The sequence below is a fragment of the Myxocyprinus asiaticus genome, chromosome 13 (genome assembly GCF_019703515.2).
Source record: "Myxocyprinus asiaticus isolate MX2 ecotype Aquarium Trade chromosome 13, UBuf_Myxa_2, whole genome shotgun sequence".
Taxonomy (NCBI): Eukaryota; Metazoa; Chordata; class Actinopteri; order Cypriniformes; family Catostomidae; genus Myxocyprinus; species Myxocyprinus asiaticus.
Genome location: NC_059356.1, coordinates 32,900,929 through 32,919,472, shown reverse-complemented (window position 1 = coordinate 32,919,472; position 18,544 = coordinate 32,900,929). Strand labels below are relative to the sequence as shown.

The window sequence follows — 18,544 nt, the reverse complement described above, 5'->3', positions numbered from 1 at the left end:
CAATAGATGATCCACAAACATCTCCAGATCACTGCTGAAAACTACAACATTTACAACAGTTTAGACACTTGATTCCAAGTTTTGAGCCAGTACTTTGAGAGAATTTACAGGAAGCTCCGCTTCTTCATATCGACAACTACGGTGGCCTACGGGTGCACAACACAACAAAATTAGCAAAGCAAAAAAAGTTAAAAACACAATGGAAATAAACTACAGCACAACTAAATTAAGCCACAACATAACAGAAAGGCCACAACACAATGTAAATAAGCTATTTTCATTGTGTTCTGACTTTTCTGTTGTGTTGTGGCTTTTTTCCATTGTGTTGTGGCTTAATTTCATTGTGCTGTAGCTTAATTTTGATGTGTTGTGGTTTATTTCCATTGTGTTGTTGCTTCTCTGTTGTGTTGTGGCTTATTTCCATTGTGTTGTGGCTTAATATCATTGTGCCCTTTTTTTTATCCCTTGTGTTTTCAGATTTTATTTGCTTTGCTAATTTTGTTGTGTTGTGCACCCCTGGGCCACCGTATACAACAGAGCGCAACCTGAATTCCCTAAAAATCCTGGATAAAAACAAATCTACATAATCTCAACCACAGAAAAATCTAAAAGCAGAGAAAAGTGTTGTCCGACCTGATCCATGAGATACAGAAACAACAACGTCACACTGGCTCTTTGAAATCTCTGAGGCATCAGGTTCAAGTTGGTATACGTGATGGCATACTGTATGTGAATATCTCAGATTATCTGAAAATTGACTCCATGACTCCAAAGTAGTTGAAATCAAAAGTCAAGAATTTAAATATGATCCATGACTATAAGAACCTCTAAACTCACAAAGGTGTGCACACTGTCGCTATGTAGCGTTATCAAACATTGCTCTGTTTCTTTGAGCGTCCTGACTAGTCTGACCAACACACTCTCACGGCGAAATCATAAGGATTCGTATGATTTCTCTAAATTTGGCTAATTCATGTGTTATCGTACGATTTACCTTGTATGAATTCATCTGACTTTCACTACGCCAATCACATCGCACGACATCGTTTCCATCTAATACTCTACTGTTTCTTACTACTGTCACACACAACAGCTATTATATCATGTTTACACACTCTACTGATTGGTTAGGTTTAGGTGAGGAGTTTGGGTAAGGGCATAATATTAATAAGCATGTCCTTGATACCGCATTACACATCCGGGCATTTGCACGTGACCAATTCATACAAACAACACCGTACAACATCATACCATTTAGCCAACTTATAAAATATGTACGACTTCTCATGAGATCGCGTTGCATCTAACATAGCAACACTGGCTAAGTAGTATGAGTTAGGGCAGGACTATCTGGTTGCCCAACCAATGCAAGTTGTTGAGAATGGAGAAACGTTTTTTCCATGTGTGAAAATAGAATTAAAACTATCTGAAAATGAAATTTAAATTAAATTGTACCCTCATCAACAGTTTGAAAAACAAAAACAAAACAAAACATCATAGTAGTAGACTAATAAAACAGTTACTCATATAAAATTTTGCTCACTAGGCATTTGTATCTGTCAGACCTAAAGTTACAATTTAAGTGAAAAGACAAAAGTCAGACTACAAAATTCAAGGCTTTATGTCATAAAATGTCTAATAATGATTATATCTCATTCTTCAAGTATGCAATGTGGGCTTGATGCTGCTGTTCCCATCTGTTTCCACTGAAAACTATGTCACCTTCCAGAGGAGTTTCCTAACTGGGATTCATGAACTTTCTATCTGCGCTTGGCTGAAAGTAGATGCAAAGTATGTTGGTACAATTCTTTACTATACCACAGAGAACAATGACAATATGCTAGTTATCTATGGCCAGAATTCACGAATACTAGGCACTATGGACTTTGTGATTGGAGATCCAGCAGATTGTGAAACAGTTTGTAGAAAATATCCTCTGTTGGTCCTCAATTGAAGGCAAGTTTTGATATTATTCAGACCACCAACTCTACTGGATCCCAGTTCCAGAAGGGTTATGAGATTCCTCCAGGGGGTTCTGCGGTCCTGGGGCAGGAGCAGAACTCTCTTGGAGGGGGTTTTGACAAAGCTTAAACATTTATTGGCAGACCGGCTGGATTTGCAATGTGGACTCGGACCCTGAGCCCTGGGGAGGTGTCAGGCCTGGCCACTGGCAGAGGGGTGCCACGAGGAGCAGTGCTCAACCTGGTTGATGTAGACCAGCTGTTTGGCTCTGTGCAAAATCTAACCTATGATTTACTGGAACACTGCATGTGGGACAAACCTTTAAAAAAACAACTGTAAAGTGTAGAATAAGTCAGCAATACTGAATAAAACATTAAACATTAACAAGCCTGTATTATACATTGTATTTGTATTTATTTATTTTTTCCCTAAAGAAAATATTAAGTCATGGATCATATTTGATTTCTTGACTTTTGATTTCAACTAAAACTTTGTCTGAAATAAACAGATACTTTTACATACACACATTTTGTCAGACAACAACACAACTGCATATTTCACTTTGTGATATAAAACTTCTCCCAGGGACTAACAGAAAAAAAGTGTATTGTATTTATTTTAATGAACAGTATTATTTGCATGATTGTAAAGATACATCTTTTTTTTTTTTAATACCACACATAAAATGTCCCTACTACCCAACAGGTATCACTGAAATAGGTGTGCTGAGAAAAAAAACACTTGTCTTTGTGACAGCCCAAAGCTGTGTAAAGACCAAACATGTATCTGACAGTGGCCCTCGCATGTTAGCCAATCAGAAAACTTGGAGGTGGTTCTCTGTTAATGGCTTGAGTTTGGGGTGGGACTAACGGTTTTCCCAAGAATGGAAGAGGAGGGGTTCTGTGTGGAAACAGACATTATTTTTGCGATTCCATTTAGTGCCACTAGTGGCGCAGAAATCGCTTACAGCAGCTTTAAAGGAATAGCTCACCCAAAAATGTAAATTCTCTCATCATTCACTCACCCTCCTGGCATCCCACATGTGTTTGACTTTCTTTCTTCTGCAGAACACAAATTAAGATTTTTAAAAGAATATTTCAGCTCTGTTGGCCCTCACAATGGAAGTGAATGGGTGCCAACATTTTGAAGCTTCTCTTCCACACCTATCACATAGCTTTTTAAGATATGGAATAAACCACTGGAGTCATATGGAGTACTTTAATGTTGCCCTTTTGTGGATTTTGGAGCTTTAAAAGTTTGGCACCCATTCACTTGCATTGTATGGACCTACAGAGCTGAGAAATTCTTCTAAAAATCTTCATTTGTGTTCTGCAAATGAAAGAAAGTCATACACATCTGGGATGGCATGAGGGTGAGTAAATGATGAGAGAATTTTCATTTTTGGGTGCACTATCCCTTTAATATGACCAAGACTCCTCTGAAATATGATACACAGTATTATGAGATAAGTGTTAAGATATGAGCATTTTTTCATTTAAACCACTACAAGGGGCCTAACACTGATGACTTTTTGTCTGTCTGCGCTTTTTTTCAGTTGTTTTTCTGCGTGAACATGCCATAGATGAACGTCTTTGGCCATTGCGTCATTTCTCCCTGTTTTTTCAGCATTTCACGCATAAGCATTTTTTAGACACTGTGTCAGGTAAAAAAAAAAAAAAAGAAAAAGAAAAAAGGCAAGTTTTAAAAGCACTTCTCGAGACACTTGCATTCTGTTATAGTTGCACTAGTTACTCTAGACTCTTATTTTAGCGCAAGTTGTGTCTGAACGGTTCCCAAACCAGCCGCCCATCATTGTCTCCAGGCAGAGACTATTTAGTCCAAGATGGACCACTTTTATTACAACGAATGGGAGAAATCAGAAACGCCCAATATGGCAGGTGTAAAAAAGGAAGTCCCGACTTAAAAGTAAAAGAGCCAGTCAGGTGACTCGAGAATGTGTATATACATTAGCTGGACCAGCCTGAGAAACTGCGGTTTTTAGTGTGGTCTGGGCTGAAGAAGCACAATTTATGATACCATTGCTGTCAGATTTTACTGCTGTTTTGAAATGGCGCTTGTTTAACTAAACCAGAGTAGATTATTTTTTGCGGTTGTTGTTACTACGTTGTATATTCAGGTTACAGGACAATGCCCACGTTCCCTGATGAAGTATGTCTGGAAATATCTTACCTTCATACCTAAACAACGTACTTTTTTCGTTCTTCTTCATCAAATACAGTACATACTCTGGCAGTACCAGATTTCAGAGGCGGCTTGCTCCTGAGCCCAAAACCACTCAGTACCGTCGTCACATTTCTGTGAACTCCATTTCCCAGAGTTCCCGTGAAAAATTGTCTTCTTTGGACCTTTGTGCTTTCCATACACTCGTCACGAGTTTGCTTCTGATTGGTAGTCATGGGAAAGAAGTGTCCGCAGTAGCTTTCTAGTTACCAGTGTTACATTTTGAAACTGGACACTACCTGCCGCGGACATGGCCAACATTGCGAAGAAAGTGTCATGGTCGAGCCGAGGCGACGATCGCGGAGAGAGAACTCCACTGTTAAACGGAGCCGAGGACGTTAAATACACAAAACAGGTACCACACAAGCCATACTGATCTAATATAGTCTAGTGACTAGACTATCAAGGTTCACATCTGTGAAGCTTAATAATTAGACTGTAATGTTTAGACTGCTGAATGACCTGCTCTGCTGATTAAATAAAGCATGCATGTAATGCAATGCAGCAGCTACAAGCTAGTGATGGGACTTGCAGAAACAGAAAGTATGCACTAGCAACTTTTTTTTTTTTAAATCAGTGCATGATTGAAAAAGTTTTTCAAAGGCAAATCCTCGTAAACCCTTAGTGTCAGAGCTAGTTTAAGTGTGTTTTGTAATACTGGATTTCTGGGATTTCTAACTTCCCATTTCTTTAAATGCCACAATTAGTTAGTATTGAAAGCATATATAAGTATAAAAAAAATTGACTTAAGTATAGTCTGTAGGTATAGATGTAAGTGTGTAGTTTGATAAGTATAATATGTTTGGTTCATAGTTATCCGGAGGCAGTAAATTTTATATAGGCAGGCTGAGCACTGTGGATCTTGACGAGGAGATCACAACCGAAGAGGTAAAATCTATTTCACATCCATCATTTTAATCCTTTACTTTTATCATAGTAGGGGTTTTCAAAGCATGCCATAGATTACATCTATGAAGATAATAGCAGACATTTAGTCCAGGATTGTAGCTTCACTATTTTGACACAGAGTTGTAGTTTCAGTTTTTATTGCAAGGCGTTTGCGGTTTTGCATGTTGGCCTGTCTAATTCTCTCTCTCTTAAAATTAGCCATTCCTGGCAGCAGATCCAGCCGGAAAAAGCCTGACTCATCGGCTAAATCTGCCTGCATTCTGGAAAAAAATATAAAGTTTTTGGAAAATGCTTAGAATGTGCAAATGTTTCCAATGTGCTGGCATGTAGTCAGGTGGATGCCAATTAGTGTTGTGCTATTCTGATTGCATGAGCATAGAATGACTGTGTATGCTCTTGATGAATGTCAATGACGTGTCGGCCATGTCTGAGTCTGTCTTTGCCTATAAACACAGGACATTGCAAGGAGTCGGCCGAAGGAAATCCCTCACAATGAAAAGCTGCTGTCCCTCAAATATGAGGTAATTGAATCAAGAATATCTGACCTTTAGAAGCACTCTCCCATCTGAATTTAGTGTCTCTTTGGATGTTTTAAGTCTTTTTGAAGTCCCCGTGAAATCGCAGTGCAGCTTTTTTTCCTGTGTTACATATTTCCTGTTGAAACAGGAAGTTAGGGTGGGACATATTGAAGGGTTCATCCCTTTAAAAAAAAAAAATAATAATAATAATAATATATATATATATATATATATATATATATATATATATATATATATATGTATTCAATAGCCTTTAATTTACATCACAGCCATGGACTTGTTTTGCTATTTGCTATTGTTAGTCAGAAGTAGGTGATATTAGGGAAAGGGACATCCTCCTTCCAGAGAGCATTTGATTGGACAAATCCAGAATGTGTCATTAGTATTTTTGGTCTATACCTGTCCCTCCAGGATTTTGCAACTTTGCGAAAGCAAGAATGAATGCAAATTCAATCACTCTCCGCTTTATTTGTGGTAGCTCGCAATGTTGTATAATTCCCGTGATACATTTTCTCTATGTTTGACAGTGGCAAAACAAATGCTTGAAAAATGTTATGCTGTCAAGACATCTACAACAGCACAGTTGCCATTCTGTCATCTCTCCATAGGGTTGCCAACTGTCTTAGTGCTGATTCTTGAGATAAGAGGACAAAACATGTTTTAAATATTTATTGCATAATAACTGAATATGCAGTTAAGGGAAAAAAATTAATAAATAAAAGAAATTAATACTGAATTAATTTGAAATATATATATTTGTAGACAAATGTTTCAGCTAACAAACAATGTAAGGGAACAGGGGCCTCATTTATAAAACATACTTACGATCAGATTTAATCCTAAATTCCATGGATTTGATCCTATGTCAAAAATGAGGGACAAATCGGTGATTTATAATGGCAGAAACTGACGTGAAAATGTTCTAATGCGAACGATATCTGAAAAGCATGCATACCACTGTTTTATGTGCTAATGCTCTGGTGCCAGTGCAAGCTGACTAAATTTGTTTTGTTTTTTTGTGATGCAAATATGAGTCAGTGACTAACTTAATTTATTAACAAGTGAGTGAGCACGTTTATGTATACAAGAATATTCTGATATTAGTTAGAATGTGGTCTTATTTCGATTATGCGTAATGTTTTATTTTGGATATCAGCTGTAACAGACTATTTATTTAGCCCTATCTGGTACTTTTCCTTAATAAATTAATTTTGAGACATACGAGATAACAGGCAGGTGTAATATACGGTATGTACTGTGTCAAGCACATTTTTGGAGCGAGGAGGAGAGTTTATAGTTAAACACAGCCAAACATATTCATATGGTTAAAAAGCACCGCAACAGTCTCATATTAAAACTCGCCTATATTTTTTTATCAATTCATCCCTCAGCCTCTTATCTGCTGTTGTTGAGGACATAAATAAAAACGAATGATTTGACTAAAATACAGTTTAATCAATGGCAAGAGCGAACAGAAGATAATTGTGGGAAAAGAACGCGCATGTAGTTTATACAGAACACGATTATAATGTGGACTATGAAAATTTCATTATAAAACAGCATGTAAACCCCTTTGGGATTAATGTTTAGCAAGAATATGGACATTGGTTGAAGAATAGTGTGGATTTACAGTAAACACGGTCAGTGAATGGATTTATTATTGATAATGAAAATGAATAACTGATGATGAGTTGTTTAAAAGGCTATATTATATGAGCAGACACTGATAGCTGCACTCACTATTTTAGAAAACCTTGCCAACCGCACAAGAATATTCTACAATAAATTAATGAATTAATAACTTGTGCATACACTTTTATTGTATTCTGTCTCACCATATTAGGATATTTGTTGGTGTTCTGTAGGTGGAGTCTGTGCGCTCGTTCACATACGCATGTTTTTAAGATGTATTGTGATTTATAAAGTGGGATGCATTTAGGAACATTTCTTCGTGCGTACGGACGTTTTATAAATCGTTCGTAGGAACATTTAGGAAATTGTTGTACATTCACATTTAAGATCATTTTACGAATGTCATAAAAATCAGGCCCCTGGTTTTTATAAACTTTTTTTCAATTGACATTTATTCACTTCATAACTTACATCTTACAGTAATTTGTGTCAACTCCGTCAGGCACACTAGAAAGCATGCTTTTTTAATTTGACCCATCCAACAAGACTGTAAAGTCTTATCAAATAATGTTGTTCAGTAAAGGAGTGATAAATTAAGTCTGTAAATTTTGTTTTCACACTACACAACATTTTTCCATCTTAACTATGTGTTGTTTTTATCCTCAGTTAAAGCTGCCTCAAATGCCAAAACTATTCCACAATTCTTAACAGAAATTATTAGGGATGCACCGATACCACTTTTTCTCTTCCGATCCGATTCCGATATCGGAAATTTCAGCATGGGCCGATATCGATCCCAAGCCGATACCAGTGTTGTTTTTTGCATAATCAGTTGAATATCTTTACATTATTGTGTGGAACTAATTGGGAGTACTCTTTAATATGTAAAGAAACACAAACCTCTAACTATACATTATTTCAATATAAATGTATAGCTTATTAAGAAACATTTTATTATTAACTAGTATACTGGATAATATAGCAGCAAAATTAACAGTAATTCCAGTCTTCAAGTCTTCCGTAGAAAAGAAACCAGTGTTTTTTTTTGTTTTTTTTGTTTTTTTTTACAAAATGTTTCAACATGCATCTGGACTTTAAAGGATTCAGATCTCTTTTTTGTTCAATTTAGTTGTAAGACATCAGTCCACTTTTCATTCACACAGTTATTTTTTGGAACTCATTCAACTTAAATATTGTTATCAATTGTAAACAAATACTAATGATGACAATAATACAGTTGTGCTCAAAAGTTTGCATACCCTGGCAGAAATTGTGAAATTTTGGCATTGATTTTGAAAATATGACTGATCATGCAAAAACACTGTCTTTTATTTAAGGATAGTGATCATATGAAGCCATTTATTATCACATAGTTGTTTGGCTCCTTTTTAAATCATAATGATAACAGAAATCACCCAAATGGCCCTGATCAAAAGTTTACATACCCTTGAATGTTTGGCCTTGTTACAGACACACAAGGTGACACACACAGGTTTAAATGGCAATTAAAGGTTAATTTCCCACACCTGTGGCTTTTTAAATTGCAATTAGTGTCTGTGTATAAATAGTCAATGAGTTTGTTAGCTCTCACATGGATGCACTGAGTAGGCTAGATACTGAGCCATGGGGAGCAGAAAAGAACTGTCAAAAGACCTGCGTAACAAGGTAATGGAACTTTATAAAGATGGAAAAGGATATAAAAAGATATCCAAAGCCTTGAAAATGTCAGTCAGTACTGTTCAATCACTTATTAAGAAGTGGAAAATTCGGGGATCTCTTGATACCAAGCCAAGGTCAGACAGACCAAGAAAGATTTCAGCCACAACTGCCAGAAGAATTGTTCGGGATACAAAGAAAAACCCACAGGTAACCTCAGGAGAAATACAGGCTGCTCTGGAAAAAGACGGTGTGGTTGTTTCAAGGAGCACAATACAACGATACTTGAACAAAAATGAGCTGCATGGTCGAGTTGCCAGAAAGAAGCCTTTACTGCACCAGTGCCACAAAAAAGCCCAGTTACAATATGCCCGACAACACCTTGACATGCCTCACAGCTTCTGGCACACTGTAATTTGGAGTGATGAGACCAAAATAGAGCTTTATGGTCACAACCATAAGTGCTATGTTTGGAGAGGGGTCAAAAAGGCCTATAGTGAAAAGAATACCATCCCCACTGTGAAGCATGGTGGTGGCTCACTGATGTTTTGGGGGTGTGTGAGCTCTGAAGGCACGGGGAATCTTGTGAAAATTAATGGCAAGGTGAATGCAACATGTTATCAGAAAATACTGGCAGACAATTTGCATTCTTCTGCATGAAAGCTGCACATGGGACGCTCTTGGACTTTCCAGCACGACAATGACACTAAGCACAAGGCCAAGTTGACCCTCCAGTGGTTACAGCAGAAAAAGGTGAAGGTTCTGGAGTGGCCATCACAGTCTCAAACGTGCGGTTCATGCAAGATGACCAAAGACTTTGCATGACCTAGAGGCATTTTGCCAAGACGAATGGGCAGCTATACCACCTGCAAGAATTTGGGGCCTCATAGACAACTATTAAAAAAGACTGCACGCTGAATTGGCCACGCCCCACAGGAAGTTAAATTGGAATTGGAATGAGAGGAAGTGGAATTTGCTTAATTGCTATTAAAATAAATGTAACAGTCACACTACACAATTTTATTAGTCCATGACACTTTTTATGCAAATAATTACCTTATTGTTTTTATAGCATGACTATTTATTCCTTAATATGTAGAATTACATTTTTTTTTTTGCTTAGACAAAAAAAAAATGCGTAACATTAATATATTATGTATAACATTTCTCTTTTTAAAATAAGTAAAATCAAATGTTATTATTGATTATTAATTAAAAGTTAAAAAAATAAAAATGTAAATGTGAAAAGTTGTTGCATTGCTTTTTAAGTTGAATAAATCAACTTCATTTTAAGTAAATTAGCTGAACTTAAAATGTCAACATGTATGACTTTTACAGATTAGCTGTACATATTACATATTAATTTTACATATTTAACTATTACATATTTAAGTTAACTTTAAGAAGATCTCTTAAACTCCGTCAACCTAGTCCTATGACAATTGCTTCCCTCATTTTCATGATTTTAAATGGTTTAATATTCTTAGCATCTCATACACATTTCTATATACATGTTTCATGGAGAGCAATGTGCTTGCTGTCTTAAACCAATATCACATTTTTATCATATGAACAGAACTGTTTTAAAATGGTACGCACAGAAATCAACACTTGGTACATAAAACACAACAAGGTTAACAATCAACAAATATATAATTTAATTAGAGAAACAAACTCATTCTGAAATCGCAAAACAACAAGTTACCTACCATGAAAACAAAATCAGTAACAACGATGTAAATGAAACCATGCAAATGAGACTGAACCACAAACATTTTGTATAGGCCAATAGAAATAAATGCATTGTACCAATTCGCTGCAGTGCTTGTTGGCATGTTGTAATAGAAAATCTGCATTGAGATGCATTGCTTGTGTTCCTTAAGGCTGCTAAGCCCAAAAAACTAAAATAATCAAGTAAATCTCTCCGTGTTTTTTCAGCATTGTTTATTTGGTCTAAGAATTTTTTTTTTACAGTATAATATTTCTGGAAATACCCCATTTGTTATGCATTTGATAATATGAGAAAATGTTTCATGTTATACTGAAAAATAAAATGTATTATTAAACAATAAACTTAAAAACAGTCATGTAAATTTCTTTCCACTTTAATTGGACTTAAATTCCAATTCTGATTGCAATTCTCCATCCTTTTTGCTACCTCAATTCAAATTCACTCCAAATTCAGGAATTTAATTGGCATTCTTCATTCAATTCTGAGTGGTGCACAACCCTGCTACTGTTGCATCCACCATGATCAGGAAGTGGAATGGGGGTATTCAATTTTTATAAAAAAAAAAAAAAAAACCTAGTTTTAGTTTTTCTATGAAAAATATCATTTAAAGTTTACTTTTATGTGTTGTTTGGTATCTTACAGATCCCTACCTTTCATTTGATATTTACATTTATGAATTTGTTGCATTTTTAAACACTTTGTTTGTCAGTTTAACATTGTGACCTGTTGCTGAGGACAGGTTAAGTTACGTGTGCTTCTAAGTAGAGAGCCTAGATACTTGAGGGGGATCCTATTACATTCACTATCAAAAGCCTTGTCTATTTTGTGGGACTACAGATGGTGCACGTACATCACAGCTAGCATTTAATCTTCACATGAATGCGAGTGCGGTCAGTTTATTTGGAGTGCTCACATAATGCACTGTTGCACTGGAAAATGAGACAAAAAAAACATGGCGTTCGTGTCATATATTCACTTAATTGTAATATTCGCAACAGCTCTAATTATTAATATATCTGTGTTTTTAGTTTACAGTTTTATTGTAGGTCTGCTATTTTTAGCATGCTAAAGTTTACTTGGAGTGTCTGAGCCAGAACATTTTAATATAAAAAAATAAGGGTCTTCCATTGAACTCATATTAGCCGTATCAAGTGTTTCACCTCTTAAATGTATGGTATTTTGTGTGTATTTATCATTTTTTCCTTGTTAACTACATAATCAGCTACTATGCACTAAAATATTTACAGGTAATTGCACTTTTAAATTACTTTGATTTTTTTTGTGACTTTTCACTGCGAAACAACACAAGAAAAAGTGCTGCGATGGTGAGACTGTCATATGCTTATATCTGCTAAAAGTGAGTTTTCTCAATGTTTAGAAATACATTTAGTAACATACAGATGGCCCAGAGCCAGCAGACATGGACTAAAAACCACAAAACTGAACTCCAATTTTGATTTTATGGGGTCTTTGATCTTTAGTTGCTTAAAGTCTTCTCACATAATGCAATGCACACACACTTTACGTTACTATTGATGTCTGCTGTGATGTGTTGTAAAGATTTACATTTAGTTCTGCCTGTGTTTCAGAGTCTCGATTATGATAACAGTGAAAATCAGTTGTTTTTGGAGGAAGAAAGACGGATGAGTCAAATGGTTTGTAGAATCACTTTTGGATCCTTTTAATTTGACAGATTTTTAATATTTGAGAAACTCAAAGAATTTCAGGACTTTGTCTCATCCTGAAATTCGATTAAAGAGAGAATTACTGAAAGCGCTTTTAAATAAGAGTTTGTTTTTGCATCACCAATAGTAGTCACATAAGTTTTAAGTTCATAGTCATATATACAGTTTGTATACAAATGTAATGTTGTGTAATTGTCCTCACCGTAGAGCTTTAGTTGTCTGGAGATCACGAGATGGCTGATCTGTGGTCTTATTGGATTCCTCACTGGTCTCATCGCGTGCTTCATAGACATTGCTGTTGAGAACCTTGCTGGGGTTAAGTACTTTGTGGTCAAACAGAGTATCCTTCTTAAACAATAGATATGTTTATTTTACAAGTTTGTAATATGCTTAGTTTTTTTATGTAGTGCTGCTCAAGTCTACTCTACATCTGGAGATCTTTTACATGTGGACTGCAGTGAGCATCTTGTGGTTCTGTGTGGCCTCAGTTTTCTTTGACCAGATCTTCAGACATAGAGAAATTCACAGAGCTGGGAGGCCTGTCCATCTCTTTGATACTTTGGGCAGTACTAAACTCCGCTTTCGTGATGGTCGGTGGCATCATTGTTGCTTTTATTGAGGTAAGTGTTTTCTTCCTGTCAGAATGAAATTCACGTGGCTTCTGCTTCCCTTCTGTGCTTTAGTGTAATTTCAGAGAAATCACTCAACACTTTCGATACAGTGTGCTCAAGCAGAGAACACTATCTCTCTAAAACTCGGTTTGTTCTCTCACAGCCCATCGCTGCCGGTAGTGGAATCCCTCAGATAAAATGCTACCTAAATGGAGTGAAAATCCCTCGTGTTGTTCGGCTCAAGGTAATGGTCTTAATGGCTCTTGCAGCACCAAAAAGAATTGAACCCTGTTTGTTTGAGTTGCCCAGTTGGCTGGATATAACAACATTGCCTCAAAAATGCAGTGAATTTGGGGCGGGATGATCTGTTTGCTGAGCAATGGAGACAGGAGTGTTTAAGACTAGTTTTGGGTGGGACTATCTGTTGATTGATAGAAGACGGAAGGTGTTTAAAACTTGAATGAATACAGTCATTATTTTTACAGTTCTGTTTAGTGCCACTAGTCTTGCAGAAATGACAATAGTGAGACAACAAAGGAACTTGAGTCGATACAAAAATCGAAATGTTCTCTAATGGATTTTTATAAGGGATATCAATGCTGAAAAAAATATATTAAAAGAAATAGTTCACCCAAACATGAAAATTCTCTCATCATTTACTCACCCTCATGCCTTCCCAGATGTGTATGACTTTCTTTCTTCTGCTGAACACAAATGAAGATTTTCAGAAGAATATTTTCGCTCTGTAGGTCCATACTAGGGTGTATGGTGACTAAAATTGTAAAGCTCCAAAAAGCACTTAAAAGCCGCATAAAATTATTCCATAAGACTCCAGTGGTATAATCGATGTCTTCTGAAGCGATCCAATCGGTTTTGGGTGAGAACAGACCAAAATTGAATGCCATTTCTTACTTTAAATATTGACATCAGCAGTGTCCTTGGCACTCATGAGTTAAAGCTCAATTACGCTTCCGAGCGCCATCAAGCGCTCTGCGCATGTGTCAGCACTGGTGATTAAATGATGAGAGAATTTTCATTTTTGGGTGAACTATTCTTTTAAATTGGTCTTAGCTGGTTCAAGCTGGTCTCTCAGCATGGCCAACCTGGTGCTCAGCTGGATTAGCTGAGAGATGGTCTCTCAGACTGACTAGATAAAAATTGCTTGAAACCCTTCTAAAACCAGCCAGGTTGGGAGACCAGCTAGGAACAGCCAATCATCTTAGACTGGTTTTAGGATTTTTATTTTTTCCAACGTGGTTAACAGTTTTGTACTTCCTGTCCACAGACTCTGGTAGTTAAGGTCTGTGGTGTGATCTGCTCAGTTGCAGGAGGTCTCGCCGTAGGAAAGGTACAGAACAATCAAGGTTTATGGGATTTTTGGATGTTAAATATGCATCATCAGGCCTCTAACATACCTTGTCCCCTCACAGGAAGGGCCCATGATTCACTCTGGAGCAGTGGTGGCCGCGGGAGTGTCTCAGGGCCGAAGCACTTCATTGAAGAAAGACTTTAAGGTTGCTCTTCTATACTTTATGCACCTGCATACTTAAATCAAACAGTGGAAATGGAGCTTGACTGTAAACTTTTCTGCCTGCAGATTTTTGAGTATTTCCGTAGAGACACGGAGAAGAGAGACTTTGTCTCAGCTGGAGCAGCGGCTGGAGTCTCTGCTGCCTTTGGAGCCCCTGTTGGTGAGACATGCAGATAATTAGAACAACCGGGTTCCCACTGTCATGGAAAACCTTAAATATCAGGGAATTTTAAAGTAAAGGAAGTAATGGAAATTTCTGTAGTGATTATACATTTTTGTAGCTATACTCTGCTTTGAATTTTTGAAGTCTGTCCATTGATGGTAAACACCATTTTTCACTCATTGGATTTTGTAATTGACAAAGTAGTCTTCCTCAGGGTGTTGCATTAACCTCTCAGGACGTTTTTTTGTCTTATTTGCGACATTTTTACAGTATAGTATATTTCTTTAAATCCAAGAATTGGTTCTATACTGTACATTTAAAAGAAAGTCCACCCTAACAGTGCCTATAAAATGACTGAAAAAAATCCTTATCCAGAAATCATGCATGACTGGAAAAGTCATGTTGATTCACATGTTGATTCACTGTGAAGAAAAAATTAGCTTGGAGCACTGTGAATTGTGTCTCTGTGATGCTTATTGAAAGTCCATCATGTGTTCTTCTAGATAAAAGCTCAAAGGCAGCCATGAACTGAAGGTTAAACTTCTTGGATAAGCTTAACTACTAAACTGCACCTTAGGTATTTGTTCAGGATCGACTAATGCAAAAGCTTTCATTTGATATGTTGTTATTGTTTGGCACAGGTGGGGTTCTGTTCAGTTTAGAGGAAGGAGCTTCATTCTGGAACCAGATGCTGACCTGGAGAATTGTGAGTGATGTGTATTAAAGGTATAGTTCATCCAAAAACTGAAAATTCTCTCATCATTTACTCACACTCATGCCATCCAGATGTGACTTACTTTCTTCAGCAGAACACTCAGCTCTGTAGGTCCATATAGTGCAAGTGAATGGTGATCAGACCTTTTAAAAGTAATCCATAAGACTCCAGTGTTTAAATCCATATCTTCAGAAGCGATATAATAGTTGTGGGTGAGAAACAGAGCAATATTTAAGTCCTTTTTACCCTAAATCTTCACTTTCACATCTGAAAGTGAAAGTAAAAGTTGAGATTTAGAGTAAAAAAGGACTTAAATATTGTTCTGTTTCTTACCCATACCTATTATATTGGTTCTAAAGATATGGATATAACCACTGGAGTCCTATGAATTACATCTATGTTTCCTTTATGTGATTTTTGGAGCTACAAAGGTCTGATCACCATTCACATGCACTATATGGACCTACAGGGCTGAGATATTTTTCTGAAAATCTTCGTTTGTGTTCTGCTGAAGAAAGAAAGTCATACACATCTGGGATGGCATACGGGTGAGTAAATGATAAGAGAGTTTTCAATTTTGGGTGAACTGTCCATTTAAGATTGGCCCCTCATTTAAGTAGTGTTCTTTATTTTAGTCTGAACAAGAGGTCAAACCCCTCGTCCTCCTTTGTTTCTGATCTAGTTCTTTGCCTCGATGATCTCCACATTCACACTGAACTTTTTCCTGAGCATTTACCATGAGAAGCCTGGAGACCTCTCCAACCCAGGTCTCATTAACTTTGGCCGCTTTGACAGCGACGTAAGCTCTGTCTCTCTCTTTCAGTTTCTCTTGACATTGTCTCTTTCCTTTTTTTAGCTGCCAAACTCTTATATACAGCAGTTACAAATATATATATATATAATTTGTTTTTGTTTTTTGAGGGAACTTGCCGTAAATGCTTTCCAAAATACCACTATACTGCTAAGCTTATGTCAAGACCTGAATTTTTAGTTGAAAACATGACACCACATTGTGCTTTAACTTAATCTGGTGTTGTGTTTGTGCTTTCTCTTATAGTGCGTGGAGTATAATTTATATGAAATTCCTCTCTTCATTATCATGGGAGCTTTAGGTATGGGGGACGTCACTATCTTTCAGCATGCATTAGAATTGATTAGTAGTATTAATTTTTAGCATTATAACTATTTTCCTTTTGGTCTTTTTCCAGGAGGTTTGCTTGGAGCACTGTTTAATCTCCTCAATTATTGGCTAACGATTTTCAGAATTAGGTAGGGTCATAACTGTAGTTTATCTCCTGGCTAATATGTATGGCATTAATTTAGGGCCAAAATGTTTAAATTAAAACTTATGTAATTGAAAAAGCTATTATTGGTGTCACATTTCAAGAAAGGGTTTGGTAGTGAAGATAGTAATAGACTGACATACTTCATACTGTTTCTTTGATTTGGTTAAATATTGATGGTTGTTTAGTGGGAAGTGTGGTTGATTGTTAAAGGCATAGTTCACCCAAAAGTGAAAATTCTCTCATCATTTACTCACCTTCATGCCATCCCAGATGTGTATGACTTTCTTTCATCTGCTGAACACAAATGAAGATTTTTAGAAGAATATTTTAGCTCTGTAGGTCCATACTAGGGTTGCCACGGTGTACAGTGTTACCGGTTTTACTCGGTACAAGGGACAACATCGGTATGAAATTTTATACCGGTGGAAACATTATGAATAGAACTTCCAATATGAATGCAATAGCCTAATGAATAGAATAGCCTTAAATAAAGAATAGTTGCCTAATGACTAAATAACACATTGAAAGCCAGATGTTCTTTACCAACATATCAAATTACACAGACAGCAAAGTACGTGCACTGACAGAAGACGTTTAATTGCAGGTAGTGAATTTAATGTGCATGGTGGGTAACTGTAAGACGTCTCAGATTCGGAATGACACAAGAAATGCTGTTAGACACACAGACACGCTTGAAGAAACACATTTTATAATATTTTTAAGAACAGATGACAGAAAAGCCGTCTTTGCGCATGTCTGACGTGCTGTTTGTTCGGAGGCGTGCAGTCTTGTGGAACACACGTATATGTAAAAGGTTCTCACTCTTTCTTTGTTTCAGTCTTCTGAAATTTTTTGCAAGAATTGTATTGCCTATAAGAATGTTGTAAATGACCTCAGACATTTCAGCTCAGGAGGTGCTCCAAGTTCAGTTCACTATTTCCACAGAGCAGTTCATTGTGAGCGCAACTCTGCAGGGTCACTTTATATATAGTCTATACATCTGTGATTGAATCATAAAATAATACAAAAACACGTTCACCTCAAACCATGATTTATATTTCAGTGATTATTGTCAACATTATAATTATTATGTTTACTTTTAGAATTGTTTTTAGATCTTAATTTGTATTGGTAATTTTCCACCATTGTCATAGATGGATACTTGCCTGACGGTAAATGGAAAGGTGGTTATTACCACTTCGTTATTTTAATTGCTATTTAGTTTAGTTTGAAGTGCAGTTTGAATTTAGAAGTGTCTTTGGTTTAAGTTTTCCATTTTTTAAATAAATTAATTTAATTTTCATTGCAAAATCATTAAAGCAAGAATATTTACTGATCTCATAGCCGGGGGGTTGAAGATGTAATTGGAAATTATGATGTATATATTTTTTGGAATAAAAATATAGTGAACATATTTCTTGCATATCTCCCAGCCCTAGGAGGGAACAAAAGGAATTTATTCACACATTCAAAGTCATTACTCTTCCGAAGCAGCTAAACTGGTCCTGGGATGAAAGGTAATAAAACACCAACATTAAACCCGCAACAATTTACAATAAGTGATGTATTTGCCCGGACAACGAAATACCCGACCGGTAGCCCATGTTGGAGAGAATGCACAGATGAAGTTGGCTCATTGCCAAAGAGATGTTGCCCTTCACAACTGTTGAAAATCCATCTTTCAAAAAGGTTGAACAACACGTTTTAATTGCACTTCAGTTTTTTCAGTTTCATTTGAAATTTTAGTCAAAATAAATAAAAAATAAAGTTCAAAGTTTGAAATCAAGCTGCCTTGCATTATTGTGTAAGCTATTGCTTAACGAAAATTACCCCATAGTACCATCTAGCATCCAACCAGTGGTAATGCGGTGTTAGTCTTTTT

The 18,544-nt window shown here is 36.4% G+C and overlaps 1 protein-coding gene and 1 pseudogene across 2 annotated transcripts in view; both read left to right on the top strand.

The window, feature by feature from the left end:
• Positions 1 to 6: 6 nt before the first annotated feature.
• On the top strand, positions 7 to 2,301 carry LOC127450971 (pentraxin-4-like; annotated as a pseudogene).
• Positions 2,302 to 4,370: 2,069 nt separating this feature from the next.
• Positions 4,371 to 18,544, top strand: part of LOC127450093 (H(+)/Cl(-) exchange transporter 7-like) — a 36,711-nt gene continuing 22,537 nt past the window's right edge. For both annotated transcript variants that reach the window (XR_007898907.1, XM_051713850.1), the window contains exons 1-14: positions 4,371 to 4,558; positions 5,017 to 5,091; positions 5,568 to 5,633; positions 12,261 to 12,326; positions 12,564 to 12,696; positions 12,867 to 12,976; positions 13,131 to 13,211; positions 14,253 to 14,315; positions 14,398 to 14,481; positions 14,565 to 14,658; positions 15,303 to 15,367; positions 16,059 to 16,175; positions 16,434 to 16,488; positions 16,585 to 16,645. Coding sequence is in view for 1 of the 2 variants with exons in the window: in XM_051713850.1 (XP_051569810.1) it covers positions 4,454 to 4,558; positions 5,017 to 5,091; positions 5,568 to 5,633; positions 12,261 to 12,326; positions 12,564 to 12,696; positions 12,867 to 12,976; positions 13,131 to 13,211; positions 14,253 to 14,315; positions 14,398 to 14,481; positions 14,565 to 14,658; positions 15,303 to 15,367; positions 16,059 to 16,175; positions 16,434 to 16,488; positions 16,585 to 16,645 (1,175 nt within the window). In the remaining variant the exon portion in view is untranslated. The remainder of the gene's footprint in view (positions 4,559 to 5,016; positions 5,092 to 5,567; positions 5,634 to 12,260; positions 12,327 to 12,563; positions 12,697 to 12,866; positions 12,977 to 13,130; positions 13,212 to 14,252; positions 14,316 to 14,397; positions 14,482 to 14,564; positions 14,659 to 15,302; positions 15,368 to 16,058; positions 16,176 to 16,433; positions 16,489 to 16,584; positions 16,646 to 18,544) is intronic.